The sequence below is a fragment of the Theropithecus gelada genome, chromosome 12 (genome assembly GCF_003255815.1).
Source record: "Theropithecus gelada isolate Dixy chromosome 12, Tgel_1.0, whole genome shotgun sequence".
NCBI classification, from domain to species: Eukaryota; Metazoa; Chordata; class Mammalia; order Primates; family Cercopithecidae; genus Theropithecus; species Theropithecus gelada.
The window spans coordinates 54250527-54276244 of NC_037680.1; the positions used below are offsets into that span (position 1 = coordinate 54250527).

The window sequence follows — 25718 nt, forward strand, 5'->3', positions numbered from 1 at the left end:
CACTGCTCTCTTCAAAGCTGTCAGACAGAGTCGTTTGCGTCTGCAGAGGTGTCTGCTGCTTTGTTATTGTTTTCTGTGCCCTGCCCCCAGAGGTGGAGTCTACAGAGACAGGCAGGTTTCCTTGAGCTGCTGTGAGCTCCACCCAGTTCGAGCTTCCCAGCAGCTTTGTTTACCTACTTAAGCCTCAGCAATGGCGGGCGCCCCTCCCCCAGCCTCGCTGCTGCCTTGCCGGTAGATCACAGACTGCTGTAATAGCAATGAGGGAGGCTCCGTGGGTGTGGGACCCTCCCGGCCAGGTGTGGGATATGATCTCCTGGTGTGCCTGTTTGCTCAAAGCGCAGTATTGGGGTGGGAGTTACCCGATTCTCCAGGTGTTGTGTGTCTCAGTTCCCCTGGCTAGGAAAAGGGATTCCCTTCCCCCTTGCGCTTCTCAGGTGAGGCAATGCCTCGCCCTGCTTCAGCTCTCGCTGGTCGGGCTGCAGCCGCTGACCAGTACCGATCGTCCGGCACTCCCCAGTGAGATGAACCCAGTACCTCAGTTGAAAATGCCGAAATCACCGGTCTTCTGTGTCGCTGGTGCTGGGAGTTGAAGACTGGAGCTGCTCCTATTCGGCCATCTTGCTCCGCCTCGACCCTTTCTGGTTGTTATTGTGTGATCCACATCAGGGGTTGGCAGAGGATCACCTGGGGCTGAGTCTGGCTGACTTTTTAAAATAAAGTTTTATTGGCACACAGTCCTCCCACCATTTGTATGTTGTCTGCTGCTTTCCCACTGCCCTGGCATTGGGAGGTGAGTTGTCCGACCGAGGCCGTGTTGCCCAGAAAGCCTAAACTGCGGAGGGTTTTTTAATAAAACCAAACTCATATTCCTTCCTAACGTGATCTTTCCTTGGTTTGTTGGCTGCAATTTTAAGGGTTGCTAATGTCCAGTCTTGCCACTAGAAATTCTTTCACTGTGCAGATACATGTCTAAAAATGCACCAACAACTAACATAACTTGGAAGGTTAAGTAAGACTTCTGACCATCTTTCCACATGGCTGTACACCACTCACTCACCAGCTCACCTGTCATTCATCTCTATGTGTGTGTATGTGCATGCATGCATGAGTGCACACACATAAGATAACAACATTGAGTTCAATTTCATTTTGACATGACTCATACACTAAAATTGCATTCATTTTCCATTTCTGCATAACAAATTACTATAAATACAGCAGCTTAAAACAACACCTATTTATTATCTCAGAGGGCTGGAAGTCACAAGTTCATCATGACATGCTGGATTTGCTGCTCAGGATCTTATAAAACCAAAATCAAGGAACTGACAGAGCTGCATTCCTTTCTGAAGGCTCTGGGGAAGAATGGAGCTCATTCAGATTGTTGGCAGAATTCAACTCCTTGCAGCTGTATGACTGAGGTCCAGGTTTCCTTGACATTTGGCCCTGTCTATATTTAAACCAGCAACATGTGTTGAATCCTGCTCATGCATAACATGTCTCTGATTTTTCCCTTCTGTTGTGCCTCTTCATCTTCCTTTTGTTTCCTCAACTGGGAGAAGGCTCTGTTTTAAGGGTTCACGTGATTACCTTAGACTCACTTAGATAATCCAGAATAATCTCCCTATTTTAACATCAATTGATTAGTAATCTTAATTATCTCTGTAATCTCTGTGGCTTGTAATGTAATGCGAATATATGACAAACGGTGAGGATCTTGGGGGCCAACATGCTGCCTCCCACACTTAGTTAGATATTGTTCAAAATGAAATATGGTGAGAAGTTTCGACCATCTGACATCATGCATGACATCACACTGAAATGCTGTATATTTTGTCATCTGTGTTCTCAACGTTAATTGTTTTAGCACTTTTGGCACTGGCAGGCATGTCTAAGGACACTGAGGTCTTCTCAGCATTTCCTATTTGACTAAATTCTTAGTTTTTCCTAAATGAATTACATATTACTGGATGTTAAGCAGTTTCCAATCAGCTGAAAATTTTTGGCAAATTGATATTCCACACCTTAGTAACAGTCCTGCATCATGCACGAGTTTAGTTATATGAGCCTCTTCTTGTTTGAAATTTCTTTCATTTATTGTGAGAGCTTTGGCAATTTCTCCTGCCTTCAGTTGCATAATTTGACATGTGTTAGGTGACCCGTGTAGATGTATTTCAATAACAAAATATAGCAAACACTTCATCTTCTTGGGAGTTTCTTCCTTCATTGTTGCTTTGAAAGAACATACAGAAATGGGACCAGTTTTCCAAAAACAAATATTTTCATCACTAATATCAGATTTACACTCCACTTCTTATTCCTATGTTTTTCTGCAAGAACAATAACTTTTCATTTCAATGCCAGACCATACTGTAATCTCACTGGACACACGTATTAACCAGCATTTAAGTCCAATCTATGTAGTACCAACAACGTACAATGCACATTTGAAGAGACAACACAAAGCCCTGACCAAGTTTGCACATGTACAGGCAATAGCTGTGTCACCAACTGCCACTAAGACATCATTGGTAGTAAGATACCATCCTGACTTTCAACATGTTCAGTGTTAGAAAAAGTGCCTTCAAATCATTGAGCAACTACTATGTGCCAGGCATTGTGCTCTTTTAGCAATTCTACTGAATTTTCCCAGGTAATCTACTTGCAAGTAATAAATGTAATGGCTGAGAGGCTTAGTGCCAGGGCCAGGCTAACTGGGTTTCAAATATTGCCTCTGTAACTTACTATGTTACTTTGGACATATTTCTTAACTCTTATCTGTAATATAGGAAAAAGCGGGATAATTCATGTACAGTACTTAGCACATAGTAAAACTCAAAAATGGTGTCATGTTGTTTCTGTTGTTATTAACTGAGCTAAGAGCTGGATCCTTTTCTTCCCATATGCTCATGAAGCAAATACCTGTATCTTCCCAGACAGTGAAAAAGTATTCATTCTGGAAATAGAATCTCTTTTAGTTCTAATTCCTTATTGTTCTAAAATATACCAGATTATCCCATCCTGCCTTGAGTGTACTGTTTCACTAAAGGACAGGAACCATCAATACTCATGATCAGGGAACTCAGAGAAAATACGGTGTTTAAAAAAGGAAAAATGTCTTCATAAAAGGTTTAACATTCAGGCTACTCGACACTCTGTCCTCCACTTTATTTATTTATTTATTTTTGTGCATCCCTCTCCCTACATGCACTTGGACGTCTGTGGGTTAACATCTAACAAAAGCTTTAGGAATTAAAAGGTCTGTAAAAATGGGGTACACTCGGGGCTGTTTAGGGGCTAGGCAACAGATTATGACACCTGGGGGAGAAAGTGAGCCTTCTTCCCATTTCTGCACAAATTACCCAGCCTTCCCCAGGTTCGTGAAGGTCACCGGTGCATCTAAGACACTGGGGTGTCCAGGGAGCTGTGGCACGGCACTGGTGAGGAGTGCAGTTATGCCCATGGGAATTCTGGAGTTGGCAAGGAAGCCCACATCATAGGACGCTACTGTGTCATGGCCAGAGGGAGAGGATTTATGGGTGGTCACTTCGAAGAAATGATGAGTCAGTAATAAATTAGTTTTTTTTGGTTTTTGTTTTGTTTTGTTTTGTTTTTTAAATCTTAGGCTGGGCACTTTTGGGAGGCCAAAGCAGGAGGATCCCTTCAGGTCAGGAATTTGAGACCAGTTTGGGCAACACAGTGAGACCCCTGTCTCTACAAAATAATTTAAAAATTAGCCAGGTGTGGGGGCAGGCACTTGTAGTCCTAGCTAATTGGGAGGTTGAGATGGGAGGATCGCTTAAGCCCAGGAGTGCAAGGATTACAGTGAACTATGATTGCACCACTGCACTCTTGCCTGGGCAACAGAGTGAGACCCTGTCTTTAAAAAAAGAAATCTTAGAAACTCCAGGAATACTTCAAGGATGGCTTTTACAAGGGACTAGGGTCCTTATGCTACACTACACAGGAGAAATGTTTAAGCAGCCAAATATATAAATTATAACTATTAATGTGACTCTATTTATTTCAAGCCATAGTCTGGAGGCCTGGTAAAATCTGGTTATTTTTGTATTATATTCTTAACCCACTCCCACCACTGTTCATTGCCCTTGAGATCCTTGAGGACAGAGACTGCTAATTTAAAAAAAATTTCTGTAGCCCTATCACCTAGCAGAAGATTCAGCACAGAGTAGGTACTCAATATATGACTGTTGAAGGAAGGAATAACTGTCTTCAAGGAACAAATTTAGAATAAACAGATAGAAGTTACAGGAACATAATTCAACATAAAATACCTTTCTAACTACTAGAACCGCTTATAAATGCAAGAAGTCTATCATGACATAGTGAGAATCTTGTCACTAGAGATGTTGCCAGTGATACCCTGGAAGAAGAGCACACCTCACGGAGGGAGATAGATCAAATCATTTCCAGCTCTTGAATTGGTTGGTACTTATCGCATGGAAACCAACAGGAGGAGACTAGTTATGACAAAGCTGTGAAAGATACTAAGCAGAAGTGATGAGTCAGCACAACTGGTTTTTATTAAAAAATGGCTTCAAGGACTATCTATACAAATCAGCAAGCCTCAAGCCAGAGTTCATCAGAATTGAAATAGTACCCTGAAACATTGTTACAAGGAGCCATAGAAATTGTCTTCTAAAAACTACACTATTATAACTCTCACTGATGTTCAGAGGACTGAAGTATCTAATAGACATCATCTATAGTGAAGATGTTAAATGATGAAAGATTAAAGGAAAGATCAGGCTGTGATTTGTAGATTCATAGCCCATTTCAATGTCCCTTCCATGTCACTGGTGAAGTAAATTCTGAAGTCACTTGTCTTGGATCCTTTAACTTCCAATAAATGACTGAAGGAACTCAGATCTACACAAGGAAAATTACTGGACAATGATGGAAAGGTCTTCTGAGATAAATGAACATTCCACATTAATTTAAAAGCCATAAATAGAATGATGAATAGGACTATCTCATAATGTCAAAGTTCAAAGGCACTTTTCAAATTTCTCTTTAAAGAAAACCTGACCTTTCTTTCTTTCTTTCTTGTATTATCAGAAAGTTTGCCAAGGGCAGTCTAGGTCTTGGGTCATTTCATTTTGACATGGAAGTTCTCCTAGCATTAAAAATAATTAAAAAAAACAGAAGTACTTAACTCTGAAGTGACCATGAGAACGTGTTCAGCAGTATAAAAAAATAACAATAGTGAAGCATTAGGACTTCAAAGTTTGTGTTTTAATAACTCCATAAAACTTTCCCCCTCATATATGAGAGATAGCTAAAGATATCAGCATGAATAGATACTTTTCTATTGTATTCCATGTTGTTTTACAACATTCTATTTAGGAAAATTGCTGAGTATTCCACTAGTAACTTTCTATGCTTAAATATCTTTGCTGGATATAGATTAGCTGGCATTAAATATAGATGTGAACATAAATACATTTTTATGAATATAAAACATCTTACCAAAGAACTCTTTTTCCCAGTTAAATTTCCATTTTAAAGTATTATTTACAGACAGTAAAATTCACCCTTTTTGGGGTAGATTTCTGCAAGTTTTGACAGATACAGTTGTATAATCACCACTGCAAGCAAGACACAGAGTGTTTCCATCTCAACCCTCTACCCCTTTGAAGTCAACCCCTCTCTTCATCTCCTGCCCTTGGCAATTACTGATTTGCCTTCTTTTCCTATAATTTTGAAGTTTTAAGAATGTTCTGTAAATGGAGTTATATAGTATGTAGCAAAGGCCTTTTTTAAACTTCGTGCCCTTGATAAAAAGTAATTTACTTTTTATTTTTATTTACCAGTTTCTATTTCCTGAATTTAAAGCAATAATAGATATAAAAATCAAATTACTCTTGAGTATTACATCTTGAAATAGGTATTACCCAGAGGGCCTTTAGAACTTATAGACCTTTAGGACTTCACTTCCAAAGTAGTGAATCAGAATCTCTCAGTGTGTGTCCTGAGATTTTAGTTTCTACTAAACTTTCTAAGCCTAATTCTGACTGACCCATTAGATTTAGGAAACATTAATCCGACATGTATTCACTAGATGAGATCAACAACCAGATTTTAAATGACGTGTAGCTATGGAATCAAAGTTCAGAAGTTGGGAGAGTCTTATCTAGGTGATCTTGTCCTTGGTGGCTACCACTTACTGGCTGCACGGCCTCAAACAAGTTACTTAAACTTGATGAACCTTGGTTTTCTCTTTTATAATATGGGGAGAATGCCTACTTCAAAAGATTGTTTGGTGGCTTAAATGCTTATAAATCATTTAGCATGCTACATGGAACACATAGCAGCCAAAGAATTCAGGTTGCTCATATTTTAGTATCAACATCATCATCATTGTCATCATCATCATACTGCCCTGAGTGCTTTATGATTCTTTCTCCATGTCTGCATTTTGGTTAATTTCACTATTTTTTAACCCTTCCTCTAGAGGCGACCACAGAGAATTTTTGTAGCAACACAGCTATTATTCAAGTCAGGAAAAAGCTAACAGAAATTCACTGATTGCTTGCAGTCATCATTTCCACCCTGTTATAGCCTCAAAGATGCCAATGAGAACAAGAAGTGAATCACTGGAAACTCTCAGTCTTTTTTCCAAGGGGATGTTATTGGCCAAGTATGGACAAACAAGAGGGAGGAAGAGAAACAAAGAGCCAAAATAAAGCAGAAAATTTGGCTGTCTGTACAGCTAAGATATATCTAAAATTTTACTTGATTTATTAGTCAAGATTTAGTCAAATATGTGATGTGAAAAGAAACAAACTGAAACTGTTGGCTTAACAAAAACAGGTTTGCTCTAGTACTATTCCATGTCAACTTACCTAAATAACTTGGATTCAAAGTTCAGGAGTCAGCAGAATATCTTAAGATTTATTTCAAAACATTACAAGGTGGCCGGGCACAGTGGCTCACACCTATAATGCCAGCACTTTGGAAGGTCAAGACAGGCGGATCACTTGAGGTCAGGAGTTCGAGACCAGCCTGGCCAACATGGTGAAACCCTGTCTCTACTAAAAGTACAAAAATTATCCAGGTGTGGTGGCACACCCCGGTAATCCCAGCTACTCAGGAGGCTGAGGCAGGAGAATTGCTTGAACCCTGGAGGCAGAGGCTGCAGTAAGCCAAAATTACGCCACTGCACTCTAGCCTGGGCAACAGAGTGAGACTCCATCTTAAAAAACAAAACAAAACAACAACAACAAAATTTTACAAGGTTCAGGGAAAAGAGGACTAAAAGCTAAAGGCAACATTTTAATACTATTACAAGTACAAAAATTTGGCCCTAAAAACTGATTGCAAGCTAGATGTATATGTGTTTATTTTTAAGCTATAGTTTTAATTTAAGGCCTGAAACACAGAAGAGTCATGTTATTTGGTTGTACTTGCTAATATAAAGAACTACTACTATCTTCTAAGAATTATGCAATGCTGCTAACACCAAGGACCAAAGAACATCAAAAGATGCATGAACCCCATAAGCCCTACCTGTTCTCAGCATCAGCACTGCACTTCGGGGACAGCAATTCAAAGGATTTGGTAAATTTCACCACCTGTCACATAGAAAGATAATAAATCCAGGTCAATTAAAGCTTTATTGCAGTTTAAAATAATGTAATAAACATTTTCATCTTTATAATGATTTTAATAGTTGGAGATTAAAGAGAGATTTTAAGTGGAGAAATACCAAGAGAGAGTAGAAGAGGAGAATCCCATCCTACATTTTGTATTCTATTTCTTACAAAGCATACATTGTCGAAGTTTTAATATATTTCACTAAACATGTACATATTTTTACAATTATGTGTCCAATGAGCTATGGAGGTCAGGTAAAGGAAAATCTCATCCGAATACTTAAAAAGAAAACTGTTCTTTTAACAACCCAATCAACAGCAATAGAGACCCAGGTAGGGACAGAACACCCCTCAAAGAAGATGCCCTCTGCCAACTCCAGGCTCCTGGAATTAGCTCATTAATAAGCTTGGCTCATCACTGTTCTCAGGTGAACTTTGTGGTGCCACCACCTAAAGGAAGAAGAGGAAGCCACCTTCTTCAACAATCATTCTTGTGTGGACACTGCCTTTCTCTCCTCTCCAGTGAAATCAGCATACCAGTGCGAGAGTTGACCAAGACTTATGTTGAGGAAGAATTTATGGGAAAAGAAAATGTCAATGTAGTTTTTCTTCTTATCAGCTAATATTGAGTTTATACTGTAAACCAGGCCCTACAGCAGAAGCTTCTTTGAGTATTTGTTTATTATAAATCTAAAGTAAAGAATTTTATACTCAGTCTATAGATGAGGAAACTAACTCCTAATTTTTAAGAGACGTACTCAGTTTCACACAATTAAATAAGGCAACTGGCATGAAAGGAAATCTCTGATGCTAGAGTGCTAGCTCCTTCAACACTACAAATGTTGAGTGAGAAAGGCACTATTTCTGGCCCTTGTAAGAGTGGACAGAAACTTTTCCTTCTACCCTCTGAAGGTTTGCTGAAATAAACTGACAATAGACAGATTAACAGGGGAACAAGCATACAAATGTACTAATGTGCAGAAGCACAGAAGCCATATAAAATATGAGACTCAAAGGAGGGCCAGATGGCTGAAGCTTAAATAGCATCCTCTTTATAGGGGAGACGGATGGGGGATGTAGGCAATTCTGAGGGATAGAAAAAATTTTCAGAGGAATTAAATGAGCCCAAAGAACAGACAATGACCAGGGACAAAGTTTCTCTGAGCTCTGGAGGAGGTTTCAAGAAGGTAAGGGGTGGATCTTCACTGTGAACAAAAGTTATCTCTTTTTTTTGGACAGGTTCTCACTCTGTCACACAGGCTGGAGTGCAGTGGCCTGATATCAGCTCACTGCAGCCTCCGCCTCCTGGGTTCAAGTAATTCTCCCACCTCAGCCTCCCAGGTAGCTGAGATTACAGGGGTGTGCCATCACGCCCAGCTAATTTTTGCATTTTCAGTAGAGAGAGTTTCACCATGTTGGCCAGGCTCATCTTGAACTCCTGACCTCAGATGATCCACCAGCCTCAGCCCCCCAAAGTGCTGGGATTATAGGCATGAGCCACCACATCTGGCCAAAGGTTATCTTATTATGCAGATAAAGTCTCCCAGGTAATCTCTCAGAGTGCCCTCAGAAGAACAGATGGAAAGTCTGTCTGGGCATGGGGACATTCCTCAGTCTTCCTTCCTGTGATATGAGAATAGTATTCTCTGGTTAATAAAATTTCAGGGAGGGGATGGAAGAGAGTTCCACCTTGTACTTGTGAGGAGGAACAAGAAAGGTTAGAAAGTTCTTGGTTCTGAGGGGACTCAAGTTTAAGGCCTTTTAATTTCCTTTAGATCAATGTGCTCAGTATGCCAACGCACCATGCTTTGAAGTATCTTTTTCTGAGCCCCAATATCCTCTTTTGGCAAAATATACCACATGATAGAAAAACAAGCCCCTGTAGAGAAAGGAGTCCATCTGAATGTCATAGAATGCTTCCAAGGTTGACATTTAGATTTGCCTTAGCCATATGTCATGCTTCAAAGGCCTTTTAAATTAACCACTTACAAGGAATTGATGGGCACCTGAGAAAATGATTTGGAAACTAGGAATAGATTAAACATTAAAACAGCTTTATCAGTGAGGTAATGAACTCAAGCTAGGCAAATGCAACATTAGGGAAAAAATAGAAAAGAAAAGAAAGGCTCATCACAAAGAAAATTGTGTGTGACTAGATGAATGTAGGGCAATGACAATAGCTCGACTGCAAGGAAATACCCTTGGCAACCATAGAACATATTTCATTTCATATTGCAATATGAATTAAGCCACTGCAGAATCACTCATTGGAGTAAATTTTATTTTCCAAAGATGGTCACAACAACATCTCCTACCCCATATTCTTCTCTTCCATGTGACTCTGCCACTTCCTACCAAGTGGTAGGATCTATGTCCCCTCTCGTTAAATCCGGTGGGCTTCTGAAAGCTTCACCAAATAGAGCATATGGAAGAGGTGCTACATGCCTTCCAAGGTTGTTGTAAAATGCAACACAGCTTCTGCCTTGCCTGATGAAATATGTGTGCCTGGAGTCCTCAGTCACCATGCAAGAAGTGCAACTGCCCTGAGGCCACTATGCTGAAAGGGAGCCAAACCACATAAAGAGACCATTTTCCTGCAAATGAGGGATTTTGCACACATTATAAACAATCCTTTATGTATGTATCAATGCTTACAACATCCCAGAAGGTAGATATTACCCTCATTTTATTGATAGCAAATTAAGGCTTAGGGGGTTAAGTGGTTTGCTGGAAGCCATGTTGTTCTGAGTCCATAGCTCCAGTGATCCCACTTCTCACTGCTTTAATAAGCAAGAGCAAGTGTTATTGTAGCAGCAAATTATTTGAACATGACTCCTTCAAAACCAGAATACTTAAACTGTACTTTTATTTATTAATTCTACAAATATTTATTGAGTACCTCCTATATGCCCAAATTTGAGTAAACACAGACTAAAAAGTAACTTGAAGTAAAATACTTGGCTTGGTATAAGATTAATCAAATTATCAATAAACTGTTAATTGTTTCTGCATTTGAAAATTGAGCAGGACATATTTTTTAATTCCTGATCTGACAGATGAGATTAAATTCTCCAATATTACTAAGAATGCTTCATTTGGCCTACTTCTTACTATTGATTAGAATAATTTACAACTTGGTAAGAGTAGATGTTAATTTCTGCAAATCTGACAGCAATGCAAATAAATTTTATCCAAGTAAAGATGCAAATGATTTCTGTGCAGGAGAAAAGAAAAGCTCAATGGTTACAATTGTATTATCCTGACTGGTAGTAAGCATTTTAAAAAGCTCATCTAGCAATCTTATGCTGGCATTCTTTCAGTGCCTGTTTTAGAACCAACTTTGCCACCCTGCTGTTTCTCTTTTTAATGAGTTAAACAAATCTTTGATACACGCTTGCTTTAGATTTCTGCAAGAGTTAAATTTTTAACTTTTTGAAAATTATCTTTCAATACAACAAATAGGTACTGTCTGTATGTGTCAAGCAGTGTAGTATACGCTGGAGTTACAAATGTGAAAGTAAAAGAAAATAAAATCTCTACAGTTATGGAGCTTGCTTTATAGTATGAAGCTTAATTTGCCCTGGCCTCTCAAAACTAGCGCTCCTAGAAAAAATAAGTGCACTTCTGGTTTCAAATCTTAAGAAAACAGATGTGAGAAATGTCTAGAGAATGAAAGAAAATAAAGATCTTTTAAAAATATTTTTCCATCTGAGCAATAGCAACTGAGGGATATAAGAAATGGAATAGGAAATAATGGCGTTTTAAAGCCATAGAACCTATAGATCTACAGAGAATGGATAAGATATATAAATGTCTCTTAATGAAATGACGAATGTTTTAACTCTTGAAACATAAAAGAAGTTGGAAAAACTACTAAAAGGAAAAAACACTTTTTTCTAAAATGTTAGAACATTTTACTCCAACATAAATTACAGGCTGAGAAGAAAAACAGGGACAAAACTTGTATTTGTTTTGTTTTCTACATTCATTTTTAATGTGTAAGGGGAAAGTCAAGGACTATGTATCATTCAACTTCAGCATTCCATAGAATGCATTAGCTGTGTCCCCCAATAAACTGGCTTATGGTGCCATGATCAAAGTTAGACACTGTATTCATGAACCACAATTGACCTTGCATGTAGAAAAGAATTGAACCCTCCCTAAAGAGAGGTCTGGCCTTTGTCTTTGGCTCCTGAGAGGTAATCTCTAAACCCCTGGAATGTCCTGCCTGATTAATGTGCAAAGATTAACAATGTGATTTAGAATAGGGGCTTCAAGCCACACCAACAATATGATTTGGGTGGGAGCTTTGGGTCACATGGTATCAGTTGACCACTGGAGGAATGAAGTCAGAGGTCAGTCGCATGGGCAGCCAACCCCATTTTTGTGATCAAGACCCAATAAAGACTCTAGACATTAAGGCTCAGGCCCTGTTGGCAAAATTTCACGCATCTTGTCACACATGATAGCCAGGAGACATTCACACTATCCATGACTCCATGAGCAGAGTCCACATGTGGAATTTTCCTAGACTCTGCCCCATGCTAATGTTAATCTGTATGATTTCCTGTAGTAAACTGTAACTGTGAGTGTAACAGCTTTCACTGAGTTCTTTGAGCCCTTCTAGCAAATTATTGAAACTGAGCATGGTCTTGGGAACTCCAAAACTCATAACTGGTGTTAGGAGTGAGGGAAGTATTGTAGACTATGTTCCCTAACTTTACACTTATATGAATTATTAGGTTCTTGTGTCTTTAGAAGAAAAATGAAAATACTCATCTTCATTAGTGTCTATAGAAGAAAAATGAAAATACTAATGTTTACTGATCTCTGGTTAAATATTGATTATCCAGTGTGTATAAAATACTGGATAGCATAGGAAGATACCAAAGAAATAATAAATAAGGTCTCTAACCTTTTAAGACTTAACATTTGTGATGGTTAATTGGTATATGTCAACTTGACTGGGTTAAGGGGTGCCCAGATAGCTGGCAAAACATTATTTCTGGGTGATCTGCGAAGTGTTTCTGGAAGATATTAGCATTCAAATCAATAAATTGAGTAAACAAGACGGCCCTGAACAATGTGGGTGGGCATCATCCAACCCACTGAGGGCTCAGAGAGAAAGGAAGAGGAAGGGCAAATGTGCTCTTTGTTTGAGCTAGGACATCTATTTTCCCCTGCCGTCAGACACTGGGACTCCTGATTGTCTGGTCTTTGAACTCAGACTGAATTACATCACTAGCTTTCCTGGTTCTCCAGCTTGCAGACAGTAGACTGTGGGACTTCTTAGCTTTCATAATTATGTGAGCCAATTCCTAGAATAAATCTCTTTATCTCAATCTATCTATCATCTCTCTATCTATCTATCTATCTATCTATCTATCTATCTATGTCTCCTATTGGTTCTGTTTCTCAGGGGAACGACAAATACTGCAATATTTTAAAGAAGAGAAATTTAAAGTGCAAGGTGAGTTGACCTCTGAAGTTAGGTTCATAGCCAAACTGACCTTGAGTCATCAGATTATTTGGCAAGGCAATATACACATGGCATTAGTCCATGATGAGGGCAGCAAGATGAACAGTTGAGAAGTAACATAATTCTGGAGATGTAAACTCATCTGCCAGCCTCTCAGTCCTCAAAAGCAGGAGTGGGCAAAGGATGGCCCATAGGCCAAATCTGGCCTACCACCTGTTTTTATTAATAAAGTTTCATTGTAATGAAGCCATACTCATTAATTTAAGTAATGTCTGTGTCTGCTTTCTACTATAACAGTAGAGTGAACAGTTGCAATTGAGACCATAAAGGCCACAAAGCCTAAAATATTTAGTAGATAGATCTTTATTTTTAAAAGTTTGCCAACTTATCTGGTGTAGAGCCATTTCCAGGCCAGATCAGTTATTTTTGCTAAATTGTTAATGGCTAATGATAGGTTCATGTATTAATATTCCCATGTAATATAGCTATATTCAGAAAGAGGATTCTTGGAGTCATAATCTTTTAATTTGAAACAGTACTGCAATGATAGAAATTTTAGGCACCAGGGTAAGTAGTAAGAGATATACTTGAGGATATATCCCCAGTTGGCAGAGGACAGTTCCACTCCAATTAAGCCTGTTGTCCAGGGACAATTATTAATAGTGCCCACTTTCACACTCACAAGTGTCTTTGAATAGCAAATTCTAGGCAGGCAGGTCATTGACTGCTCCTCAAAGCATCAGACAACTTATATTTTTAAAAAGAATTGAAAATATAATGCATTCAAATAGAAAATTGTTTACAGTCAGATACCTGGGTTAAAAAATAAAACAGCAAAAACAGCTTAAATATTTGGATATAATTTAACGGGATATATAGAGTGACACTGCAGAAATTATGACCAATACCAAATAGGATAAAGCACAAATAAAATAGAATAGAATTTATGCTTTATTCCTGTCTTGGACCAATTATATAATTCTTAGTTTTATTAATTTTAAAAGTTTACTATCTAAATCCAACTTTGATTTTATTATACATTTACTAAATGAACAGGGATTAAATAAATTAATACACACACAGTAAGTAAAAAAGAGAATCTTATAAGGGAAATATCACAAGTAGTTTCTAGATCAATGATACTAAACAACTGGTTTCAAGCTCCCTTTGCTGTTGATCAGCCCTGATTATTGCACCCTGGGGAAGGGAGTGTACCTGCCAAGTGAAGTAAACAAAACATCTCCCTGCTTGTTCTTTGGAAACGCTCCCTGGACAGAGGCCTTTTTGATTTGGATATTTGTCAAGTGTTAGTTAGTCTGGCTTCTCTCTGTTCCTTTAATTTAAAAACAAGTTAAAAAAATGAAAACTAGGCTCAAATAGATATTCCTGGCACCAAAATAAAAATTATCTACTAAGTAATCATGATTTTTGTTTTTTAATTTTCTGAATCTCTATTTTTCTATAAAAGGACTACTCAAAATGGCAAAAGAATGAATTAAATAGGCCAAGTGTGGTGGCTCACACCTGTAATGCCAGCACTTTGGGAAGTTGAGGCAGGTAGATAACTGAGATCAGGAGTTTGAGACCAGCATGACCAACATGGTGAAACCCCATCTCTACTAAAAATACAAAAATTAGCCATGCATGGTGGCATGCACCCGTAATCACAGGTACTTAGGAGGCTGAGGCAGGAGAATGGTTTGAATCTGGGAAGTGGAGGCTGCAGTGAGCTGAGATGGCACCACTGCACTCCAGCCTAAGTGATAGAGCAAGACTCTGTCTCAAAAAAAAAAAAAAAAAAGAAAAGAAAAGAAAAAGAATGAATTAAATAATCATCTCTTACTATGCTTTTTTTAAAAATTTTATTATTATTATTATAATTATACTTTAAGTTCTAGGGTACATGTGCATAATGTGCAGGTTTGTTACATATGTATACTTGTGCCATGTTGGTGTGCTGCACCCATCAACTTGTCAGCACCCATCAACTCCTCATTTACATCAGGTATAACTGCCAATGCAATCCCTCCCCCCTCCCCCCTCCCCACGATAGGCCCCGGTGTGTGATGTTCCCCTTCCCGAGTCTAAGTGATCTCATTGTTCAGTTCCCACCTATGAGTGAGAACATGCGGTGTTTGGTTTTCTGTTCTTGCGATAGTTTGCTGAGAATGATGGTTTCCAGCTGCATCCATGTCCCTACAAAGGACACAAACTCATCCTTTTTTATGGCTGTATAGTATTCCATGGTGTATATGTGCCACATTTTCTTAATCCAGTCTGTCACTGATGGACATTTGGGTTGATTCCAAGTCTTTGCTATTGTGAATAGTGCCACAATAAACATACGTGTGCATGTGTCTTTATAGCAGCATGATTTATAATCCTTTGGGTATATACCCAGTAATGGGATGGCTGGGTCATATGGTACATCTAGTTCTAGATCCTTGAGGAATAGCCATACTGTTTTCCATAATGGTTGAACTAGTTTACAATCCCACCAACAGTGTAAAAGTGTTCCTATTTCTCCACATCCTCTCCAGCACCTGTTGTTTCCTGACTTTTTAATGATCGCCATTCTAACTGGTGTGAGATGGTATCTCATTGTGGTTTTGATTTGCATTTCTCTGATGGCCAGTGATGACGAGCATTTTTTCATGTGTCTGTTGGCTGTATGAATGTCTTCTTTTGAGAAATGTCTGTTCATATCTTTTGCACACTTTTTGATGGGGTTGTTTGTTTTTTCTTGTAAATTTGTTTGAGTTCTTTGTAGGTTCTGGATATTAGCCCTTTGTCAGATGAGCAGATTGCAAAAATTTTCTCCCATTCTGTAGGTTGCCTGTTCACTCTGATGGTAGTTTCTTTTGCTGTGCAGAAGCTCTTTAGTTTAATGAGATCCCATTTGTCAATTTTGGCTTTTGCTGCCGTTGCTTTTGGTGTTTTAGACATGAAGTCCTTGCCCATGCCTATGTCCTGAATGGTACTACCTAGGTTTTCTTCTAGGGTTTTTATGGTATTAGGTCTAACATTTAAGTCTCTAATCCATCTTGAATTAATTTTCGTATAAGGAGTAAGGAAAGGATCCAGTTTCAGCTTTCTACTTATGGCTAGCCAATTTTCCCAGCACCATTTATTAAATAGGGAATCTTTTCCCCATTTCTTGTTTCTCTCAGGTTTGTCAAAGATCAGATGGCTGTAGATGTGTGGTATTATTTCTGAGGCCTCTGTTCTGTTCCATTGGTCTATATCTCTGTTTTGGTACAAGTACCATGTTGTTTTGGTTACTGTAGCCTTGTAGTATAGTTTGAAGTCAGGTAGCGTGATGCCTCCAGCTTTGTTCTTTTGACTTAGGATTGTCTTGGCAATGCGGGCTCTTTTTTGGTTCCATATGAACTTTAAAGCAGTTTTTTCCAATTCGGTGAAGAAACTCATTGGTAGCTGGATGGGGATGGCATTGAATCTATAAATAACCTTGGGCAGTATGGCCATTTTCACAATATTGATTCTTCCTATCCATGAGCATGGTATGTTCTTCCATTTGTTTGTGTCCTCTTCTATTTCACTGAGCAGTGGTTTGTAGTTCTCCTTGAAGAGGTCCTTTACATCCCTTGTAAGTTGGATTCCTAGGTATTTGATTCTCTTTGAAGCAATTGTGAATGGAAGTTCATTCATGATTTTGCTCTCTGTTTGTCTTTTACTGGTGTATAAGAATGCTTGTGATTTTTGCACATTGATTTTGTATCCTGAGACTTTGCTGAAGCTGCTTATCAGCTTAAGCAGATTTTGGGCTGAGATGATGGGGTTTTCTAAATATACAATCATGTCATCTGCAAACAGGGACAATTTGACTTCTTCTTTTCCTAACTGAATACCTTTTATTTCTTTCTCTTGCCTGCTTGCCCTAGCCAGAACTTCCAACAGTATGTTGAATAGGAGTGGTGAGAGAGGGCATCCCTGTCTTGTGCCAGTTTTCAAAGGGAATGTTTCCAGTTTTTGCCCATTCAGTATGATATTGGCTGTGGGTTTGTCATAAATAGCTCTTACTATTTTTAGGTACGATCCATCAATACCAAATTTATTGAGAGTTTTTAGCATGAAGGGCTGTTGAATTTTGTCAAAGGCCTTTTCTGCATCTATTGAGATAATCATGTGGTTCTTGTCTTTGGTTCTGTTTATATGCTGGATTACGTTTATTGATTTGTGAATGTTGAACCAGCCTTGCATCCCAGGGATGAAGCCCACTTGATCATGGTGGATGAGCTTTTTGATATGCTGCTGAATCCGGTTTGCCAGTATTTTATTGAGGATTTTTGCATCGATGTTCATCAGGGATATTGGTCTAAAATTCTCTTTTTTTGTTGTGTCTCTGCCAGGCTTTGGTATCAGGATGATGTTGGCCTCATAAAATGAGTTAGGGAGGATTCCCTCTTTTTCTATTGATTGGAATAGTTTCAGAAGGAATGGTACCAGCTCCTCCTTGTACCTCTGGTAGAATTCAGCCATGAATCCATCTGGTCCTGGACTTTTTTTGGTTGGTAGGCTATTAATTATTGCCTCCATTTCAGAGCCTGTTATTGGTCTATTCAGGGATTCAACTTCTTCCTGGTTTAGTCTTGGGAGAGTGTAAGTGTCCAGGAAATTATCCATTTCTTCTAGATTTTCTAGTTTTTTTGCGTAGAGGTGTTTATAGTATTCTCTGATGGTAGTTTGTATTTCTGTGGGGTTGGTGGTGATATCCCCTTTATCATTTTTTATTGAGTCTACTTGATTCTTCTCTCTTTTCTTCTTTATTGGTCTTGCTAGTGGTCTGTCAATTTTGTTGATCTTTTCAAAAAACCAACTCCTGGATTCATTGATTTTTGAAGGGTTTTTTGTGTCTCTATCTCCTTCAGTTCTGCTCTGATCTTAGTTATTTCTTGCCTTCTGCTAGCTTTTGAATGTGTTTGCTCTTGCTTCTCTAGTTCTTTTAATTGTGATGTTAAAGTGTCAATTTTAGTCCAGCTTTCTCTTGTGGGCATTTAGTGCTATAAATTTCCCTCTACACACTGCTTTAAATGTGTCCCAGAGATTCTGGTATGTTGTATCTTTGTTCTCATTGGTTTCAAAGAACATCTTTATATCTGCCTTCATTTCGTTATGTACCCAGTAGTCATTCAGGAGCAGGTTGTTCAGTCTCCATGTAGTTGAGCGGTTTTGATAGAGTTTCTTAGTCCTGAGTTCTAGTTTGATTGCACTGTGGTCTGAGAGATAGTTTGTTATAATTTCTGTTCTTGTACATTTGCTGAGGAGTGCTTTACTTCCAATTATGTGGTCAATTTTGGAATAAGTGTGACGTGGTGCTGAGAGGAATGTATATTCTGTTGATTTGGGGTGGAGAGTTCTATAGATGTCTATTAGGTCTGCTTGCTGCAGAGATGAGTTCAATTCCTGGATATCCTTGTTAACTTTCTGTCTCTTTGATCTGTCTAATGTTGACAATGGAGTGTTGAAGTCTCCCATTATTATTGTATGGGAGTCTAAGTCTCTTTGTAAGTCTCTAAGGACTTGCTTTATGAATCTGGGTGCTCCTGTATTGGGTGCATATATATTTAGGATAGTTAGCTCTTCCTGTTGAATTGATCCCTTTACCATTATGTAATGGCCTTCTTTGTCTCTTTTGATCTTTGATGGTTTAAAGTCTGTTTTATCAGAGACTAGGATTGCAACCCCTGCTTTTTTTGTTCTCCATTTGCTTGGTAAATCTTCCTCCATCCCTTTCTTTTGAGCCTATGTATGTCTCTGCATGTGAGATGGGTCTCCTGAATACAGAAGACTGATGGGTCTTGACTCTTTATCCAGTTTGCCAGTCTGTGTCTTTTCATTGGAGCATTTAGTCCATTTACATTTAAGGTTAATATTGTTATGTGTGAACTTGATCCTGCCATTATGATATTAACTGGTTATTTTGCTCATTAGTTGATGCAGTTTCTCCTAGCCTTGATGGTCTTTACATTTTGGCATGTTTTTGCAATGGCTGGTACTGGTTGTTCCTTTCCATGTTTAGTGCCTCCTTCAGGATCTCTTGTAAGGCAGGCCTGGTGGTGACAAAATTTCTAAGCATTTGCTTATCTGTAAAGGATTTTATTTCTCCTTCACTTATGAAACTTAGTTTGGCTGGATATGAAAATCTGGGTTGAAAATTCTTTTCTTTAAGAATGTTGAATATTGGCCCCCACTCTCTTCTGGCTTGTAGAGTTTCTGCCGAGAGTTCTGCTGTTAGTCTGATGGGCTTCCCTTTTTGGTAACCTGACCTTTCTCTCTGGCTGCCCTTAAGATTTTTTCCTTCATTTCAACTTTGGTGAATCTGACAATTATGTGTCTTGGAGTTGCTCTTCTCGAGGAGTATCTTTGTGGTGTTCTCTGTATTTCCTGGATTTGAATGTTGGCCTGCCCTACTAGGTTGGGGAAGTTCTCCTGGATGATATCCTGAAGAGTGTTTTCCAACTTGGTTCCATTTTCCCCCTCACTTTCAGGCACCCCAATCAGACGTAGATTTGGTCTTTTTACATAATCCCATACTTCTTGCAGGCTTTGTTCATTTCTTTTTCTTCTTTTTTCTTTTGGTTTCTCTTCTCGCTTCATTTCATTCATTTGATCCTCAATCGCAGATACTCTTTCTTCCAGTTGATCAAGTCGGTTACTGAAGCTTGTGCATTTGTCATGTATTTCTCATGTCATGGTTTTCATCTCTGTCATTTCGTTTATGACATTCTCTGCATTAATTACTCTAGCTATCAATTCTTCCACTCTTTTTTCAAGATTTTTAGTTTCTTTGCACTGAGTATGTAATTCCTCCTTTAGCTCTGAGAAGTTCGATGGACTGAAGCCTTCTTCTCTCATCTTGTCAAAGTCATTCTCCGTCCAGCTTTGATCCGTTGCTGGCGATGAGCTGTGCTCCTTTGCAGGGGGAGATGCACTCTTATTTTTTGAATTTCCAGCTTTTCTGCCCTGCTTTTTCCCCATCTTTGTGGTTTTATCTGCCTCTGGTCTTTGATCGTGGTGACGTACTGATGGGGTTTTGGTGTAGGTGTCCTTCCTGTTTGATAGTTTTCCTTCTAACAGTCAGGACCCTCAGCTGTAGGTCTGTTGGAGATTGCTTGAGGTCCACTCCAGACCCTGTTTGCCTGGGTATCAGCAGCAGAGGCTGCAGAAGATAGAATATTGCTGAACAGCGAGTGTACCTCTCTGATTCTTACTTTGGAAGCTTCCTCTCAGGGGTGTACTCCACCCTGTGAGGTGTGGGGTGTCAGACTGCCCCTAGTGGGGGATGTCTCCCAGTTAGGCTACTCGGGAGTCAGGGACCCACTTGAGCAGGCAGTCTGTCCCTTCTCAGATCTCAACCTTCCGTGTTGGGAGATCTACTGCTCTCTTCAAATCTGTCAGACAGAGTCGTTTGTGTTTGCAGAGGTTTCTGCTGCTTTTTTTGTTGTTGTTGTTTAGCTGTGCCCTGTCCCCAGAGGTGGAGTCTACAGAGACAGGCAGGTTTCCTTGAGCTGCTGTGAGCTCCACCCAGTTCGAGCTTCCCAGCAGCTTTGTTTACCTACTTAAGCCTCAGCAATGGCAGGCGCCCCTCCCCCAGCCTCGCTGCTGCCTTGAGGTTAGATCGCAGACTGCTGTGCAAGCAATGAGGGAGGTTCCGTGGGCATGGGACTCTCCCGGCCAGGTGTGGGATATAATCTCCTGGTGTGCCTGTTTGCTTAAAGCGCAGTATTGGGGTGGGAGTTACCTGATTTTCCAGGTGTTGTGTGTCTCAGTTCCCCTGGCTAGGAAAAAGGATTCTCTTCCCCCTTGTGCTTCCCAGGTGAGGCGATACCTCACCCTGCTCGGCTCTCGCTGGTCGGGCTTCAGCAGCTGACCAGCACTGATTGTCCGGCACTCCCTAGTGAGATGTATCTGAGGTACATCCCAGTACCTCAGATGAAAATGCAGAAATCATCGGTCTTCTGTGTTGCTCGCGCTGGGAGTTGGAGACTGGAGCTGTTCCTATTCGGCCATCTTGCTCCACCCCCTTACTATGCTTCTTAATAAATCTCTCACTTATGCCAATTTACTCTAATCATTTATTCATGAAGTCAGCATTTATCAAATACTTAGTGCACCAGGCACTGCTATAGGCTCTGGAAACACCAAGGGGCACAAATCATGTCCTATCCTTGAGAAACTCACAACACATTACAGAGGAGGAAACAGTTCACAAATGTTTCACCACAATGTATGTCCAAAATGCTGCCAGTGCACAGACAAAGGTGTTAAGGAAGTCTTCATGTGAACTGTGTGATGAGCAGGAATGCTCTAGGCTGACAAGCGGGGGAAGTTTCCCAGGCTGAGGGAATAAATCAATTCGTTTTGGGAGAAAATAGAGAACTCTGAGAGTTTAACTGAACATAACTCAAAAAAGGGGAAAGCTATGGAAGTGTGGGTAGGGTGAAAAGAACCCAATAAGGAATGGTGAGGCACCCAGGGACTAGCAACTTTGGAAAGCAGGTCTTGTGTAACCTCCTAGGTCTGAGGTTACACAAGAGGGAGGGAGGGAAGAAAGGAAGTGTGATTTTGAGATCCTGGAGGTGAGTTTGATATCCATGTGAAGAGAGGCCATGGAAGGATCTAGCCACTCCTAGAACTGGTAGAGAAGGAATAAGGAAAATAACTGCACCCAATGTCGTTCACTCCTCTGGCCCTTAAATCTTCTGCTCATACCTTCTATTTGTCAAACCCAACTGGCAGCCGGAGGACAAGAGAGCCCAAGTGGTGTGGTAAGTAAAGATCAGCCTTCAAGGGCACTGAGCTAAAGACAGAAAGACCAACCATAGATAGTTGGGGAGTGGAGGGGTTCCAGAGAATAGCCAGTAGAGTTGACAATGTTGAACTTTACCTGAGCTCTGTGCTCCCCCAAAATAGTAATTATAAAGAAATCTCCCTAACACTGTTCCAGAATTGGCTATCCTCAACAGACCACCCTGCCCTAGCACATTCCAAAATAAGACGTTTCTCCATCCTTCCTCATGACTCCTGTAAGGCTCATGAATGATGTAGGTAACTCCCTTGTCTATATGCTCCTGTGAAACCCCAAGTACCTTTCTTTTTCTTTGAGATGTTTCCCATTAATGAGCATTCTCCCTATTGCAATAGCCAGATGAAATGATCTTCACTGTCTGGTGCATTTTGTCTTTCACTGGGACTATTTGCACAAAGATATGTATCTTTTGTGCTAATAGACTAATATATGCATAGGCTGACCATGGGGAGGTGGGGTAGAGATGAAGAAAAGGATGGAGCAAGGCTGAGGACTAGAGAGGAGAACCGCAAGTTAAGTTAGAAGCAGAAGTGATGGGCCTTGAATGTTGGGCAGTGTGAGCTTTATTATACAAGCAATAGACAATTACCAATGTTTTGAATCATATGAGAGGCCAGTGCATGTTTAAAAAGAAGCGGTAATTGATTGAAAAGAAGAGTGCCCTGTTTGCAAGCAAGAAATGAGTCAGAGGAAAAATGTCCTAGTGAGAAATCAGTAAAGACAGAGTGAAGAAGGTGGTAGAAGGAGTGAGAAGGAAGGGCTAGAAATGATGTTTCAAGGTAGAAGCAACAGATCATAGACACAAGTGAATGTAGAATAGTGAGAATGACTAGGAAACTATTCTACGGATTTTAGCTTGAGTTACTTACTACATGGTGATGATTCTATTGTCTAAAATAGGAAATATCAGAGGTGGAGAAGATTTGGGATGGGATGTAATGGAGATAGCCAGTGGGGTTAGGGATTCAGTAGTTGGAGATTTTATATATATATATATGCATATGTATGTATATTTAACATATAAATGATTAATGATGTGAGTTTATTTACTATATGCAGTTAATAAAATGAGTTAATATGTATGAACAAATAATATGATACATTAATGATGTGTGTGTGTGTGTGTGTATATATATATAGTAGTATATATGCAAATTTTTTCAGTTAATAAAATTGGCCCTCTTTATCCATGGGTTCTGCATCCACAACCAAATGCAGGTCGAAAATACAGCATTCAGGGCAATGTGAAACCTGCAGATACAGAGGGCTGACTTTTCTTATCTGTGGGTTCTGCAGGACTGACTGCTGGACTTGAGTGTGCATAGATTTTGGTATCCATGCACTGTCCTGGAACCAACACCCCACAGATACTGAGGGATGACTGTGTATATAACAATAATAGTTTGGGTTATCATCAGAGGAGTTTTTTTAATACTCTCCATTTTGCACACTAGAAAAACACTTGGAGCAAAAATCAAACTGAATTTACGTGGGCTTATTTACAGGGAGAAGGAAAATCAAAGAAGGAAAGGTAGGGAAATGGAAAGTAAGTGATATAGAAAGGAAAGGCTGAAGCAATTTTTACAACTCACTTGAGAAGGAGGGCATTGAATTACAGACTGCCCCCAGAACAATCGGAGGATGCTCACCCCATCTGTTTCCCTTGAGTGTAGGATTCAGGAAGACCATCTAGTTCACTGGCTTAATTGTGTGTATATTTACGAAAGGACCAAAGAGCTAAGGAGGATATAAGAAAACAAGTGTGCCTAGTTAGTTTATGCTTCACAGTTTTGTAAAGAAACTCCAGACACTAACCAGGTATTTATAAGCTTAGTTAGAAAGTACTTTGTAGAGTTCTGAACAATGAAATAGCTGCCAGCCATCAGGATGATCCATGAGAAGAGAACACTTGTAAAAACTAGAACTTGAGACAGTGCCTTAGGACATAAGATTAAAACGTCTACATTCACTTTCCTTGACTACACACAAAAAGAAATAGAAATAATAGTAAATGCCTGAGCTGGAAAGAACTAAGAGAAGTGATAGGAATTGCTTAGACAGGTTCATAGGATGGAATAATAGTAAGCTGGGAATATTCAGTTCAAGGAGTTAAATAGTTCCTAATGTTAACAGCAGCAGCCAGCTATGGAGCAATCTTTCTTTCTTCCCAGTCTAATGGAAAATACCATTGACAAAGTCACTTAAAATCAATGGACTGAAACACTTAAGAGAAGCAAAAGGGAGCAAAATATTAATTTTGTCAGGAGAAAGGGCTAGAACGGCATTTCTCACTTCTATTTTTGGCATCCATTCAGTAAACTGAACAGTTTACATCCGAGTGCCCAGCTTAAAGACCATGAATGCAGTTTCTAAACGCAGAGTTAAGATCTTGGTGAATCAAGGCTTCTACAACCAGAATTATTTTTTTCTCCCTGATTCCCTTCAAATATAGAGGCCATAAAACATAAATTTGCAATAAGCAGTTTTTTTTTAGTATTAGAATCACAAAATACAAATAGAACTTTTGTTTTCAGGAATTATCCTAATAAAATAGAAATAAAACTTATTTTTGGAGGGAGAAACTTTTATTTTCCTGAAATGATATTGTTTTGTTTTCTAACTATAAAAGTATATAGAATGTCAGTAGAGATGGTGCTATAAGTTCATGCTTTTACACATCTGATCTCTTCCAAAAGCAGAGCAAAGACTGATAAAACACAGAGGAAATCAGAAAGACATTTAGAGATTGAAAGGAAGAGAGAAGAAAAGGAGAGGGGTAGGGAGGAGAAGGGAAAGGAGGGAAAAGATCTCTAAACTCACAAGCCTGAAGACATGTAGGCCTGTTGAACTCCAAGTCCAGAAACAGGCTGGCAACGATCGTCGGAATTTCAGTTCCTGCTGGGGCGTGGGTAACAGGTGACCCAGCTTCACCCCAAGAAACTAAACCAAGCTGCCTCCAGCTTGGTGTAATATTACTACATAGCAGGAAATCTGAGCCACCAGAATAGGTCCTGGTTCTTGACTGGGGTCAGGGAGCTGGGCAAACTATTAGACAGGTAGCAAAGAGGGCAAGAGAGAAAGAAAGAAAGCAATGGCACGAGCAAACAAACAAAAACACTCTCCCATCAAAATCAGCTGCAACCCCCAATTCAAAAACACATAATTAATACTAACAACTAAATCAACAACCTACATAATTGGACAAAAAATATTGAGGAATCTGTTAAGCTAAAAATTGGAACACACCTGTCATCAGGGACTGATAGATGAATAATAGAAAAGTATTAAGAATATAGATGACTTGGACGACATTTCATTCTTGATTAACGGGGTCTTAGGAAACATTAGCTGGATAAGCCCTTCCAAAAAAATAAAAATAAAAATAAAAAAAAAGATTTTCCTCAGCTGGGTGCGGTGGCTCATGCCTGTAATCCCAACACTTTGGGAGGCCAAAGTGGAAGTATTGCTTGAGCACAGTGGTTCAAGACCAGCTTGGGCAACTAGTGGAACCTCATTTCTAAAAAATTAGCTGGATGTGATGGTGTGCACCTGAACTCCTAGCTACTTGAGAGGCTGAGGTGGGAGGATCACTTGAGTCTGGGAGGTCAAGGCTGCAGTGAGCTGTGATGGTGCCACTGCACTCTAGGTGACAGAGTGAAACCCTATCTCAAACAAACAAACAAACAAACAAGCAAACAAACAAACAAAAAGGACTTTGCTCCCTGAGAGAAAAGAGAGGGATGTGAAAATAAGTTTCTCTTTCTTCTGAACACAGTTATGTGCAGACGTGCTG

At 39.5% G+C, this 25718-nt stretch overlaps 1 protein-coding gene across 3 annotated transcripts in view; it reads right to left on the minus strand.

The window, feature by feature from the left end:
• PDE11A (phosphodiesterase 11A) overlaps positions 1 to 25718 on the minus strand; it is a 501616-nt gene that overhangs the window by 247468 nt on the left and 228430 nt on the right. For all 3 annotated transcript variants that reach the window (XM_025405422.1, XM_025405424.1, XM_025405423.1), the window contains one exon: positions 7531 to 7595. In XM_025405422.1, the coding sequence (XP_025261207.1) occupies positions 7531 to 7595 (65 nt within the window). The remainder of the gene's footprint in view (positions 1 to 7530; positions 7596 to 25718) is intronic.